Source organism: Notolepis coatsorum (assembly GCF_963971535.1).
Source record: "Notolepis coatsorum genome assembly, chromosome: 1".
NCBI lineage: Eukaryota > Metazoa > Chordata > Actinopteri > Aulopiformes > Paralepididae > Notolepis > Notolepis coatsorum.
This window is the reverse complement of record NC_140165.1, coordinates 183426258-183438624: the sequence shown is the minus strand read 5'-3', so window position 1 is coordinate 183438624 and position 12367 is coordinate 183426258. Positions and strand designations below refer to the sequence as shown.

The following is a 12367-nucleotide window of genomic DNA, read 5'->3' as shown; positions in this document are numbered from 1 at the left end:
TTGAAAGTGGTCTTAAAAAGGTCTTAAATGTAACCTGTTGAAACTCGCAGGAACCCTGTCCGTCAACATCCACCTTCAGTGAGACCATAACACCTGCCCATCATGAAGATGACGTGTCACCCACCTCCACAAGCAGCAGTATCATCACCACCACTAAAGGTTTGACCTCACAAGACCCTGCATTATGGCCAAGTGTCATAGGCCATACCCAACAATGTGGTATCAAGGGGACCAATACAGGTCAAAGATATTGTTTCCCCCCAAAATCCAGCGAACATGGCCTCTGTATTCGGTTAGCACAGACTCTTCTGTTTGATATTATTTAAAAAATGAATATGATGAATAAATGCCTCGTAGTTAGGGATGGGTATCGTTAGGATTTAATCGATACTACTACTCTTATCGATACTGCTTAACGGTTCGGTACTTTATCAATACTCTTATCGGTTCTTTTTTATTTAGCAAAAAAAATAAAGAATTTATTAAGAACAGAATCTACATTGCTTTATTATTCTTTTATATAACTATATTACTGCACATGGCAACTTTTTTATCAATTAATACAAGCAGTCAGATAAATTAACTATTTTGGGACTTTCTATTTTATTTAGAAAGTTCTTAAATCAGAATGTCCCACCCAATACCCAGCTGTTAAAAACGGTTCAATACTCCATGTTATTAGTAGAGGCTGTGACACTCTGTCATCCTTCCTCTAGCTGCTAGGGTGAAGGGACTTTGGGCTTGCTGGGACCGTCGGTGGTAGAGGGAGGAGGGGTGGGCTGGGACATGGTGGCTGCAGCCTCAGCCTGAAGATCTTTCATCTTTCTAATATATTTGTAGCTAAACAATTAGCTAAGCAATTATATTTTATTTATTAGCCTATTCATAATAATTCGTTATTAGCCTAGCTAACTCTGTATCTTGGCTTACCTGCAGTGGACGTGGATGGAGATGGAACACTGCGAGCAAAGCAGTCGAAAACGGCGCATTTCTGCAGACGAATGTTATGTTTTGACAACAGATGTTTTGACAAATTGCTTGTATTGCTACCCTTACTGGCAAATGTTTTATTGCACTTGTGGCAACGTGCGTCGTCGGCATCGACTTTCGTAAAGTGTACGCAGACTTTCGAGCGCTTTGCTCTCTCCGCCATGACGAGCGCAGAGCTCGGTCTGTGTGTGCTGCGCTTCAGCAGCACGGAGCCACTGACTGGCACCTCCCAACACATTGACGACCACGGCTTGCAGTGTAATATATGGCTGGAGGACAACGCTTTGTCAACAAACCGATGTACTTTCTAACAGCTATATATATACTTTATAGTATTGCTATCTGTCCATTCTCATTGTCACTTGAGTGCATAAACCGTGCCTTTATAATGGCTTAAAGAAAATTAAAATCCATCAGTTGGTTGTCATTTTATAGTGCCGTGAATATAAGGTTCGCCTAGTCTTTTTTCTGGGGAGCTAGATAATAGGCTAAAGGCTAGTCACGTTATATCAAACGCCATTTCTGCTGTATATATACGAATGAAATAAAACAAACTGCGTAGCATCCGGACTATTACAGAGCATCTATGGATGAAATGGGGGCGGCGGGGGACGCCGATTACTATTATTTATTAGCAATACAGTGTGCGTTCAAGTAGCCATTTTCACTGATCGATCACGTTGCATTTTAAAACAATGTCCAATCCAGCTGTAATTTGGGGGAATAGTATCCTACCGTCAGCCCATGTGATCGCCGGCAGCATTTCGCCATTAGTCATCGGAATCTGGTAGATCGATATGTCCATTGGTTAATCATAAATCCCATTATTCCAGGCTGAAATCTGCGTTCGGTAACGGGATCAAAGATGGAGTATGTTCGGCTGGGATCGAGGCTCATATGAAACGCCCACAGACAGTAAACATTTTTTTTCAATCGCCCTCAATGATACTGCAGTGGAGCAATGGCGCCCCTAAGCGGATCTGGCCGGTATTGCATGTTTCGAAAATCAAATATGCGGGTAGGTCCTGCAAGTTGATCGTGGATGTTAATAGCGTTATTAATATGGAATAAAACAATAACAACTTGCCACGAGTTAACTCGTGGCTCTGGTCCACAACGCATGGCACCGAAACACGAGTTAACTCGTGGCTGGTCCCTATAGTGTTAAGTACCCGTGTGTGTATGTGTGAGTGTGAGTAATAATGGCTCGCTGCGGCTCGCTTCTCGTGCAGAGACAGAGAGAGGAGAGATAGTTCGCAACGTTTAAATTCCTTGAAAAAAATACTCATAATAATAATAATTTCTAGAGTATCGATAGCAGTACCGATAACGTCGGAGCTTATCAATACTCCGGTTTTTTCTAATTTAGTAGCGGTTCCCGTTTAGAACCGGGGTCTGGGGGGCATCCCTACTCGTAGTTAAAAAAAGCTCGAAATTCTGACTTCTTTATTACATTTTTCTTTTTTAATCTCTCCCGTCCTCCCCAATTTTTTTACTCACCAGCCACCACTGACACACACAGTGGGGGATGTTTTAAAAATATAATTTCTGCTTCACCAAAAAATTTGTTCAGCAGCCGTCACTGCTATGGATACAATACTATGGCCCATTTGACATCACCTATCTATCGTTCAATATGTGAAAACGAATACATTTCCCGTGTTATACCGTGGTGAATATAAGTATGGTTTTAGAGCGGTCTAGGGTAATTCATGAAATGCTGAGTTATAGCCCTATACGTCAATTCCACTATAGACGTTGCCGTTTCTTGCCTGTACACGCTATTATTCTGAAATCAAATCTATATCATAGGTATTATGTTCCATCATGAATGCATGAATGAATGGGGGTAGTTTCTGATTATTTCATTGTCAGTAACGGCATTCGTATTGAACACTAAAAACGCTTATCAGCCCAATAGGTATAAAAGCATTGCAGGATCAAGCAAAAATCTACGTCAGATCGTTCTTATCTGTGATCGGGAGTATTCGAAAAATAATATTCCAATTGTTTGATCGCCATCTGGTACATCCAATGTCCATTTGGGCCACGGCATAATCCACCACAACATATGGATCGGGGATATTTGACGCGCTTCAATGGAACCGGGAGAACCGTTCCCCTCGCCTGACAAGGAAAAATGAAACCGGAGACATTTGGCCATTACACAGGCCAAGATACAAGGTTACAAACTACAAAGGGTGCTCGATATCGCCGTCTGGCTGGATGCGGCCGGTATTGCACTTTGGCCACCTCAGACTCATTCCTTATGGTAACACAGAGGTCCCTGGATGAATAATGAATAAAAATATCAAATAAAGGAATAAACAACCAAAACCCGAGAAATCTTGGGTCTGGCGCCCAACGCATGGCGAGTTAACCCGGGTCTGGCGCCGAATGTGTTAAGGTCCTGTGTCTTATAAATGGCCTTTTCCAGTGTTTAGCATTGTTTCTTAGCAATGGTATTCGGTATTCACTGACATATTCAACCTTAAAAAAAAGTCCTTATAACAGGCTGTCATCCCTGTCTGGAGAAGTCCACCATTATCCCTGGCCTGTACCCAAAAGATCCATGCCCACTTGCCTCAACGATTATAGCTCTCACCAAGTGCTTTGAGAAGCTTGTGAAGGGCTACATCGGTTCCTCCCTCCCAATCAACCTGGACCCCCTGCAATTTGCATATCGCCCCAACAGGTCCACAGAGGACGCCATAGCCCATGTGCTGGACACAGCAGCATCACACCTGGACAAGAGGCAGGGGAACTATGTGAGAATGCTATTCATTGACTACAGCTCAGCAATGCATTCAACACCATAGTCCCCTCCAAACTCGTAGCCAAGCTCAGGGACCTGGGCTTGAACTATGACCTCTGCCAGTGGGTCTTGGACTTCCTGACGGGAAGACCCCAGGTGGTGAGAGCAGGCAACTGCACCTCCTCATCCATCACCCTCAACACAGGGGCCCCCAGGACTGTGTTCTGAGTCCCCTCCTCTACTCGCTGTACACACATGACTGTGTGGCACAGCGGAACAACAACACAATCATCAAGTTTGCTGACGACACAGTAGTGGTGGGCCTGATCTCTGCAAACGACGAGAGGGCCTACCTGGAAGAGGTAGAGGATCTGGCGCGCGGTGGTGTCAGGAGAACTGCCTCTCCCTGAACGTCAGCAAAACAAAATTATTCTGGACTTTAGGAGGACGGGGCCAGGGACTACAGCCCCCTCAGCATCGACGGGGCACCGGTCGAGAGAGTGAACAGCTTTAAGTACCTCGGAGTCCACATATCCGAGGACTTGACATGGACCACACACATCGACAGTGTAGTGAAAAAGGCACGGCAACGCCTCTACTTCCTTAGGTGCCTAAGGAAGTTCAAAGTGAGTCAGAAGATACTTCTACTCATACACAATAGAGAGCATCCTGACTGGTAACATCACCTCCTGGTTTGGGAATAGCACCGCACAAGACCGTAGCAGACTACAGAGAGTGGCCCGTTCAGCCGAACGCACAATTGGAGGTGAACTTTCCACTCTCCAGGGCCCTCATTTATCAACATTGCGTACGCACAGATATGTGCTTAACCCGTGCGTACGATCATTTCTAAGCAAAGTGTGGGACTTATCAATTTGAACTTGTGCTTGACTTTGTGCTTATATCTACGCACAGCTCGGAGCATGCGTAGCTGGCGCCCGGTGGTAGAATATGTTTACAACGCGGAAATAAGCACTGACTGCGCTCCGCGTATAACTCAACTCGTTATTATTTTGCGCATAGATTGCAGAAATACGGGAACGTTTTGATTATATTTAAAAGGCTTTGCCATTGTTAAACGTAATAAGTGGAACCCCGAAGCTGTAAGCAGAATACAAGTCATATGAACACCCACGAATCGTGGGCCACGATATAGTGTTCTTCCCCCTTCCTACTATATAAGAAAGAATAAAAAATGCATTGCAACGAGAACAGAGGTTATTTGTTGAGTGTACATGTGTATTACAAAACCCTTGCAATAAATGTGTCTTAAATGAATGAAAATACATGCTCTGGATACAGAGCATATATCGTGTGGGTGATATCATGACTTGTATTCTGCTTACAGAATTTCACTTATTTAGTTTTACAATGTCAAAGCCTAAATCAAAACGTTCCCGTATTTCTGCAATCTATGCGCAAAATAATAACAAGTTGAGTTCTAACAAAGAACGTATTACATGCTGGGTGGGCTGATAGAGTAAACTATGATATGAATATGAATATGATATGATATAAGGTATACTGGTCCGTCCGCGAGGATAGCGAGGAGTCGGATAGCCATTAAATGCCATTTGAGAATTAATGCAAAGCGACGGCCTATAGCCTATACATATTATTTAATGTTTTCATAAGCGTAAAGATACAACAGCTAGATTAATGATCAAGTTAGTTTATTGTGCAGGGTTCGCAGGGCTGTGTCATGTGCTATTATATATGCGCAAGTTACTGTTGCATAATGTAGGCTATGGGCTGGCTGCTATTATATGTAATTAATATAGGCTACCTAATACCGACAACAAAATAGATTGTATCATATGCCTCTACACACATCATATTATACCCGGTAGCCAATCCATATTCCAGCATGGTTATAATAATGAAACACCAACGCACCAAACAGTGGTTAACGAACGGTCTTTATTAGTATTTTGAGCTGTCCAGGCATAATTGCAGCAATGGTCTTAGGGAGTCGTTGATATCTGACATGACCATGTACAAGTCCGCCAGCATTTTATTTATTATCCCATAACACGGGTTATGTCTTCTTGGTTCGGCAGCGCCTCTGTGAACAATCTCTTGTGGAGTTTCTCAGAGTTCGCTCGGGTCAGTCCATTATTTCACATCCCATGGGGGTGTTTCATTACCATATATGGATAATCGGGGCGGTTCTGGTATGCAAATACGTAAAACCGTGCACGAGCTGCAGCGTAGGATCAAAGTGATATTTATCAAGACAGGTGTGCGTACGACCTGTGTACGCACGTGTGATAAATCACGTTTTTTTTGTGCGTACACACATTCTAAATGATGTGCTTAAGAACAAAGATAGAACACTTTCTAAGAATTGTTGATAAATGAGGGCCCAGGACATTTACAACAAGCGTTGCACGAGCAAGGCTAAGAGAATAATCAAAGACTCTAGTCACCCAAACAACTGCCTCTTTGAACTGCTGCGGTCAGGAAAGCGCTACCGGAGTCTCGTGGCCAGTACAGAGAGACTCAGAAGGAGCTTCTATCCTCAGGCCATCAGGATGCTCAACGACAATGACACTATTTAACAACCCATCATCTACACTCACAGCACACACATCCACACGCACACACTCACTTTAAATAAACACTCACAGACTGTCACCGTAACACCCACTCACACTTTAAACACTTTAAACACACTTTATATTTATTAGCAAAGAGATTTGCACTACAATTCATACCTCATTGCACCTTACCCTAAGTTGTACCTGATCCCATTGCTGCATTGTACCTCACTGTTACTATTTTTTTACTCTGTATTGTATATTGTGTGTATATATATATATTGATTGACTGAACAATTTTTGTTTACATACTCTTGACTCTTTCTATTTTATACTTTTTATCTATTTTATCTAGCACATTCTCAGGAGCTCATACAGAAAAAAGCATTTCATGGAAAAGTATTCTATATTTTACTATTACAACTATTAAAGAAACTTGAAACTTGAATACGAAACTATCTGCTGCAGGATTTGCTTCAACTGCAGGCACACCGGATATGCGTCAGAGAAGCTGGTTTGTTGTTTGGCAGCCCATGCACACAGGCGGCATGGCAGCACTACAGGAAGACAGGTGCCTACTCACTACTCAGCACTTTTTTTCTTCTTCAATGAAACAAGGTGATGCGTGGGAGCGCAGATGAGGGGAGTTTGGCTGTTTGGGCAGCGTCTATGCCTTCTACAACGCTGTTCGGTTTCCGGGTTCCTCTGATTGGCCACTAAGCCCACGTGACCCTACGCTAGCACGCCCCCCTTATCGCCGCCAGTTATCGCTTACGCCCGCGCATGCGCATGAGCCGCGACAAGCCCCTTCAATGACAGAGCTCTCATATTTGCGAATGCATAAACTATATCTTAAATTATGGCTATGTGTCTAATATGGCCGTCGCTTATCAATGACTTGTTTTGTTTACATCAGGGTGACCGCTGTTGCATTCGCAAATATGAGAGCCAGCAATACGAAGCTCCAGTTAACCTAATTTATACCGTAACGAATCATTAAAAAAATATACCGTTAACTGGAATATGTTGTTTCTTTACACATATGTTGGATTATGTAATTGGTTTGTCATTGTAGCCGGTCATTGTAGCAAATCATTATGGTTCTCTTTAGAGTATTTCAACATATACTTGAGGATGTTAGGTTTATTCCTGGGAGAAGGAGAGATGTAATGGATGTCTGTAGTAGATGTCTGAATATACTGGAGGATGTTTATACTTGAGGATGTTAGGTTTATTCCTGGGAGAAGGGGAGATGTAGTGGATGTCCCTTACGGGCATCCATAGCTGTTGCTGTAAGGCGTGGCGCAGGCGCAGTTGTGTTAGATAATAAAGACGTTACTTGAAATATGAGAGCTCTGTCATTGAAGGGGCTTGTCGCGGCTCATGCGCATGCGCGGGCGTAAGCCATAACTGGCGGCGATAAGGGGGGCGTGCTAGCGTAGGGTCACGTGGGCTTAGTGGCCAATCAGAGGAACCCGGAAACCGAACAGCGTTATAGAAGGCATAGACGCGTTGCGTCTATACTTTCCGTAGCCGCATTTCTGGCAGACGTTTCTGGTCATGTGTCATGTGCGCCCAATAGTGTGACGAGCTGTGTCTTTGCCCATTTCCACGTCAAACAGCCTGCAAACTACCTGGCGTTCTATCGCCATGCTCTAAGACAAACTCTAACCTTAACCAACTTCGAAAGAGTGCCTAAGCTTAACCGTCGAAAGAACTTGCCTAACCTTAACCAACTTCGAAGATTGCCTAAGCTTAACCAGTGTAGAAACTGGCGTCGGCCAATCAGAGAGCGTCTGCCAGAAATGCGGCTACGGAAAGTATACAGGCAGACGCACGCGGGCAGCGTGAATATTAAAGGCAACCAACTTGTGTTCAGCTTTTCTCTGATTGGCCGTGACCCCCCGCCCCCTTTTGCCGCGAACACGGCAGGCAAGCGGCAGCCGTCCCAAATGAAATCCATCAGTGGAGGGCGCGGAGCATAATGTATAATTGAAGCGCGGAGCATAATGTATAATGTTATTTCGCGGAGCATAATGTATAATGTTATTTCGCGAGGCTGCTGACTGAACTAGAAACTGCTGCATCAGTGGAGGACGCAGGCTGCTGACTGATTATGAAATGAATGAATGAAGCACGGAGCATAATGTATAATGTTATTTCGGAGGACGCAGGCTGCTGACTGATTATGAAATGAATGAATGAAGCACGGAGCATAATGTTATTTCGGAGGACGCAGGCTGCTGACTGATTATGAAATGAATGAATGAAGCGCGGAGCATAATGTATAATTGAAGCGTGGAGCATAATGTATAATGTTATTTCATGGAGCATAATGTATAATGTTATTTCGCGAGGCTGCTGACTGAACTAGAAACTGTAACGTTATTATGTTATTTCGCGTTTTTAACAACCAACTACCAGATTCACTCGTCACTGTACATCACTTCTGAAGTATAAACAAACTATACTGCTGTGACGATTTTGAATATCTTAACATGTATTTATTTATGCCCATACAATTTTTTAGATGAATGATTGTGGATATAATATAGAAAACACATCATTATGATATTGTCAAATGGCGCAAAATACAATGGTGAGTGAGAAATGTATCTCCAGTGATAAAACCCAGTGCTGCCGCGTCTGCCGCGTCTCTCTCTGCCGCGAAGGGCGTGTGCTAGGGCGGTCACGTGGCCGTGTGGCCAATCAGAGAAACGCTGAACGAAAAGCTGAACACAAGTAGGTTGCCTTTAATATTCACGCGTTTGGCGTGGGCATGATTAGGGAACCAAGGTGGACATTTATAGGTTCCGTTCACCACAGCATGATGCCATTTTTCCCTGTTATTGCCGCAGTTGGACAGAAAGGGATTTCAGAACAGTTTATATTAGGGTTTTGCCACCTTCGTATAATCAACATAAGAGAGGCGAGGTTACAGTGGGTGACAATATTGTCACAAGGAAAGATGAAATTACCTACCTGGGTTCCATCCTAGAGGCTAATCTCTCCTGTGACAAAATGGCATCCAATGTAATAAAAAAAGTCAACCAACGAACTCGATTCTTGTACCGGATCTCCTCTCTGGTAAACAAGAACACCCTGAAGACTCTGGCAGGAGCACTCATTCAGGGGTACTACGACTATGCTTGCACCTCATGGTACCAAAGCACCTCAAAGGCGCTAAAAACAAAATTACAAACATCTCAAAACAAACTGGTCAGACTACTGCTTGACCTTACTCCTAGAACCCACCTCACCCCTGCCCACTTTGACAACCTAGGATGGCTTAGAGTAGACGACAGAGTACAACAACTTGCAATGGGCCTGGTCTACAAGATACACTACACGACCAAGGTACCCATGTACATGTCAAAATACTTCCCAAAGGTCAGTGAATACCACGATCACAACACCAGAGGGAGCTCCACAAATCATGTTAAACCCAGATTCGGCTCAAATAAGGGACTAAACACGTTTCGCAATTATGCCACATCAATGTGGAACGCCCTACCCAAAGCTGTAAAGGAATGTGGATCACTACCCACTTTCAAAACCTCTCTCAAGGGACACCTACGGGAGACTGCAATTCAACACTGGCCCCTGTAAATATCCTAACCCAACCCCCTCCAATGTACAGTCATTTACCTAGTATGGTTTTGTCAATAGTTCAATGTACAATTTTGTTTGTTTGTACAGTGTCTCCTCCCCCCCCCCCTCAATGTACAGTATTACTTGTTTATACAGTGTGCCCCCCGCCCCCCCCCCCAACCCCAACCACCTCCAATGTAGATTACCCAGTATGGTTGTCAATATCCCAGTGTACCCAACCCCCCCCCACCCAACCTCCTCCAATGTACAGTTTCTACGTCAAATGTATATACTCCCTTTTCTTGACTCCTTCTGTATCACAAACAGTACTGTATTTGCAAATCTGGTATGTCATAGATGTAGCAGTACTGACTATCTGTATGTCATGTATGTCATATATGTCCTGATGAATTGAAAATGGGGGACCCTGATGTAAACAAGACGAAAGTCTTTCTCTGGTCTGCATCCCCTTAACAATTGTGTGTATTGAGCTGTACTGTATTGTACCCATTCTACAATCTGTTAATAAAGTTTTCAATCAATCAATCAATCAGGTGCTTGTAAACACTTTCCCCCAAAACCATAGTAACTAGACCGCTTACTTACCATAATAGAATATACCAATGCAACGATGCTGACGGGCCAGGAGGGGCAGATGCAGGAGATGATGACCAGAATGAGATAGTCTTTGGGCTTTGGGGTCTCCTGGACCGCGGCGTTCCCGGTGGAGGAGGTGCGGCTCAGACTGACCCTCGAAGGGGAGAGGGGCGCCGCGGCCAGGTGGCCTGCAGAGCCCGACCTCAGGGGCAAACTGTGGCCGTTCTGGTCGGCCTCCAGGTTCTTGTCGCTGCCCATGTTGACGGTGAAGGAGGTGGACATCTTCATCCCGTTGCCGCCGGGCTCCGTGGTCACCGCTAGAAGTTTCTCCGTCTCCTGGGACTCTTGGGCAGGTTGCGCCGCTCCGCTCTCTCCCAACGCGCTCTTCTCAAACTCGGTGTCCGTGTTGACAGCCATTTTCCAGGTCCAAAAAAGATGACTGAATGACTTATATGAACGTAGATCTCTCTCGATTCAACTTCTGAATTAGGTAACCCACGGACCAAAAGGCGCTAATTTTCCATAGTTTGGTTTTGAAGCCCAATTAGCAGTTGTCTCTACAAACTGATCACAGCCTATGATAAAAGTGGTTTATAACCTGTGCGCCTTGGGTCCGCAGAGACTATTTGTTTTGTGAATGGTGACTGGAATGTTAATCAAATCCACACGCGAATAATCAGATTATAAACAAAACAGTATGCTCCTTTCAGATACGCACATCATTCCTCCACTTGAGCATAAAAATGGGCTCCTCAGATCCGCAGTTCCATCAATCCACGGTGCAGATGCTGAACAGCGATATCTGCTCGGTGCCGCTCATCCAACACTGCGCGCAAAAAAGGAGGAACAAATCACTTAGAGAAGCTCCTGTCGCCTGCTGCGCCTCTCACACCGCCTTGCACCATTCTCGCCAGTTTCTTAAAGTAAACGTGTTATTTGATGTTTTTAATTGTGTGTTTCTTTCTCAAAACAGCAAGCTTTCCCTCAAAACTGAACCCCAAGCAGAATGCGAATGTCTCCCTAATTCCTTCGGTCTATTCCGCAACGGGTCGTGCCTCAAGGCTGCTGTTCGCGCTGCTGCAGAGATGGCTTTTAACTTGGAACAGGGCATTGCGGCGCGGCGCCCCCTCCCACTCTCCCCCTTCCCTTTCCCCTCCCCTCCTCCTCCCCAACATCAGCACCAGCAAGAAGAATGGGGGTATGGGGGGGGGGGGGGGTGCAGGGATCTCTGTACCATGATGCATGCTGTGTTCAGGATCCCACCCTGTAACCCACACGGACGCATGACGAATTGACACGTCAATATAATACATTTGCTTCGTAATTCCGCTGATCTAAAAGGTATATTGGTGAAAGTCTTTGTTGATCTGTACAGTGGTACAGAAGTACGAAGTGTAATCCAAACCCATGTAGGTGCAATAATTGGAGCCCTGGAAATGATGAAAAATGACCACATACAGAAAGCAAATGGCTACACGAAAACGCATTCTAAAAATGCATCTAATATTAATTAACGAGAAGCTAAAAGTTAAATAGATGAGGTATTGCTGGGACCAGAAATAATCGGCAAACTAATTGGGAAAATCTATAAAATCCTACAGATAACCTAGCGGATGGCGAACTACTGAAATAAAAGAGACAATTAGCAATTAACATAACAAATTAAAATCTGCTCTAATACAATGTAAACGTATGACTTGTATGTATATATTACACTATAGAGATAAGATAAATACATGAATTGATGTCAAACTGTTTCATGCTTTCTGGGAATGCAGTTAGGTTGTATTCAGCAGCTATCGTTACAACGAGCACGCTGGCTACAAACAATTCTGAAGGTATGACTTAACACTGTATGTCTCATACAAGTTACCAGGTCAAAACAGACCTGTCA

General features: G+C 44.2%; 1 protein-coding gene across 1 annotated transcript in view; it reads right to left on the bottom strand.

Moving 5' to 3' along the window:
• trarg1a (trafficking regulator of GLUT4 (SLC2A4) 1a) overlaps positions 1-10890 on the bottom strand; it is a gene marked incomplete at both ends in the record, with an annotated part of 217493 nt that extends 206603 nt beyond the window's left edge. The window contains one exon of the mRNA XM_084308414.1: positions 10483-10890. Within this exon, the coding sequence (XP_084164540.1) occupies positions 10483-10890 (408 nt within the window). The remainder of the gene's footprint in view (positions 1-10482) is intronic.
• Between the last annotated feature and the right edge of the window lie 1477 nt (positions 10891-12367).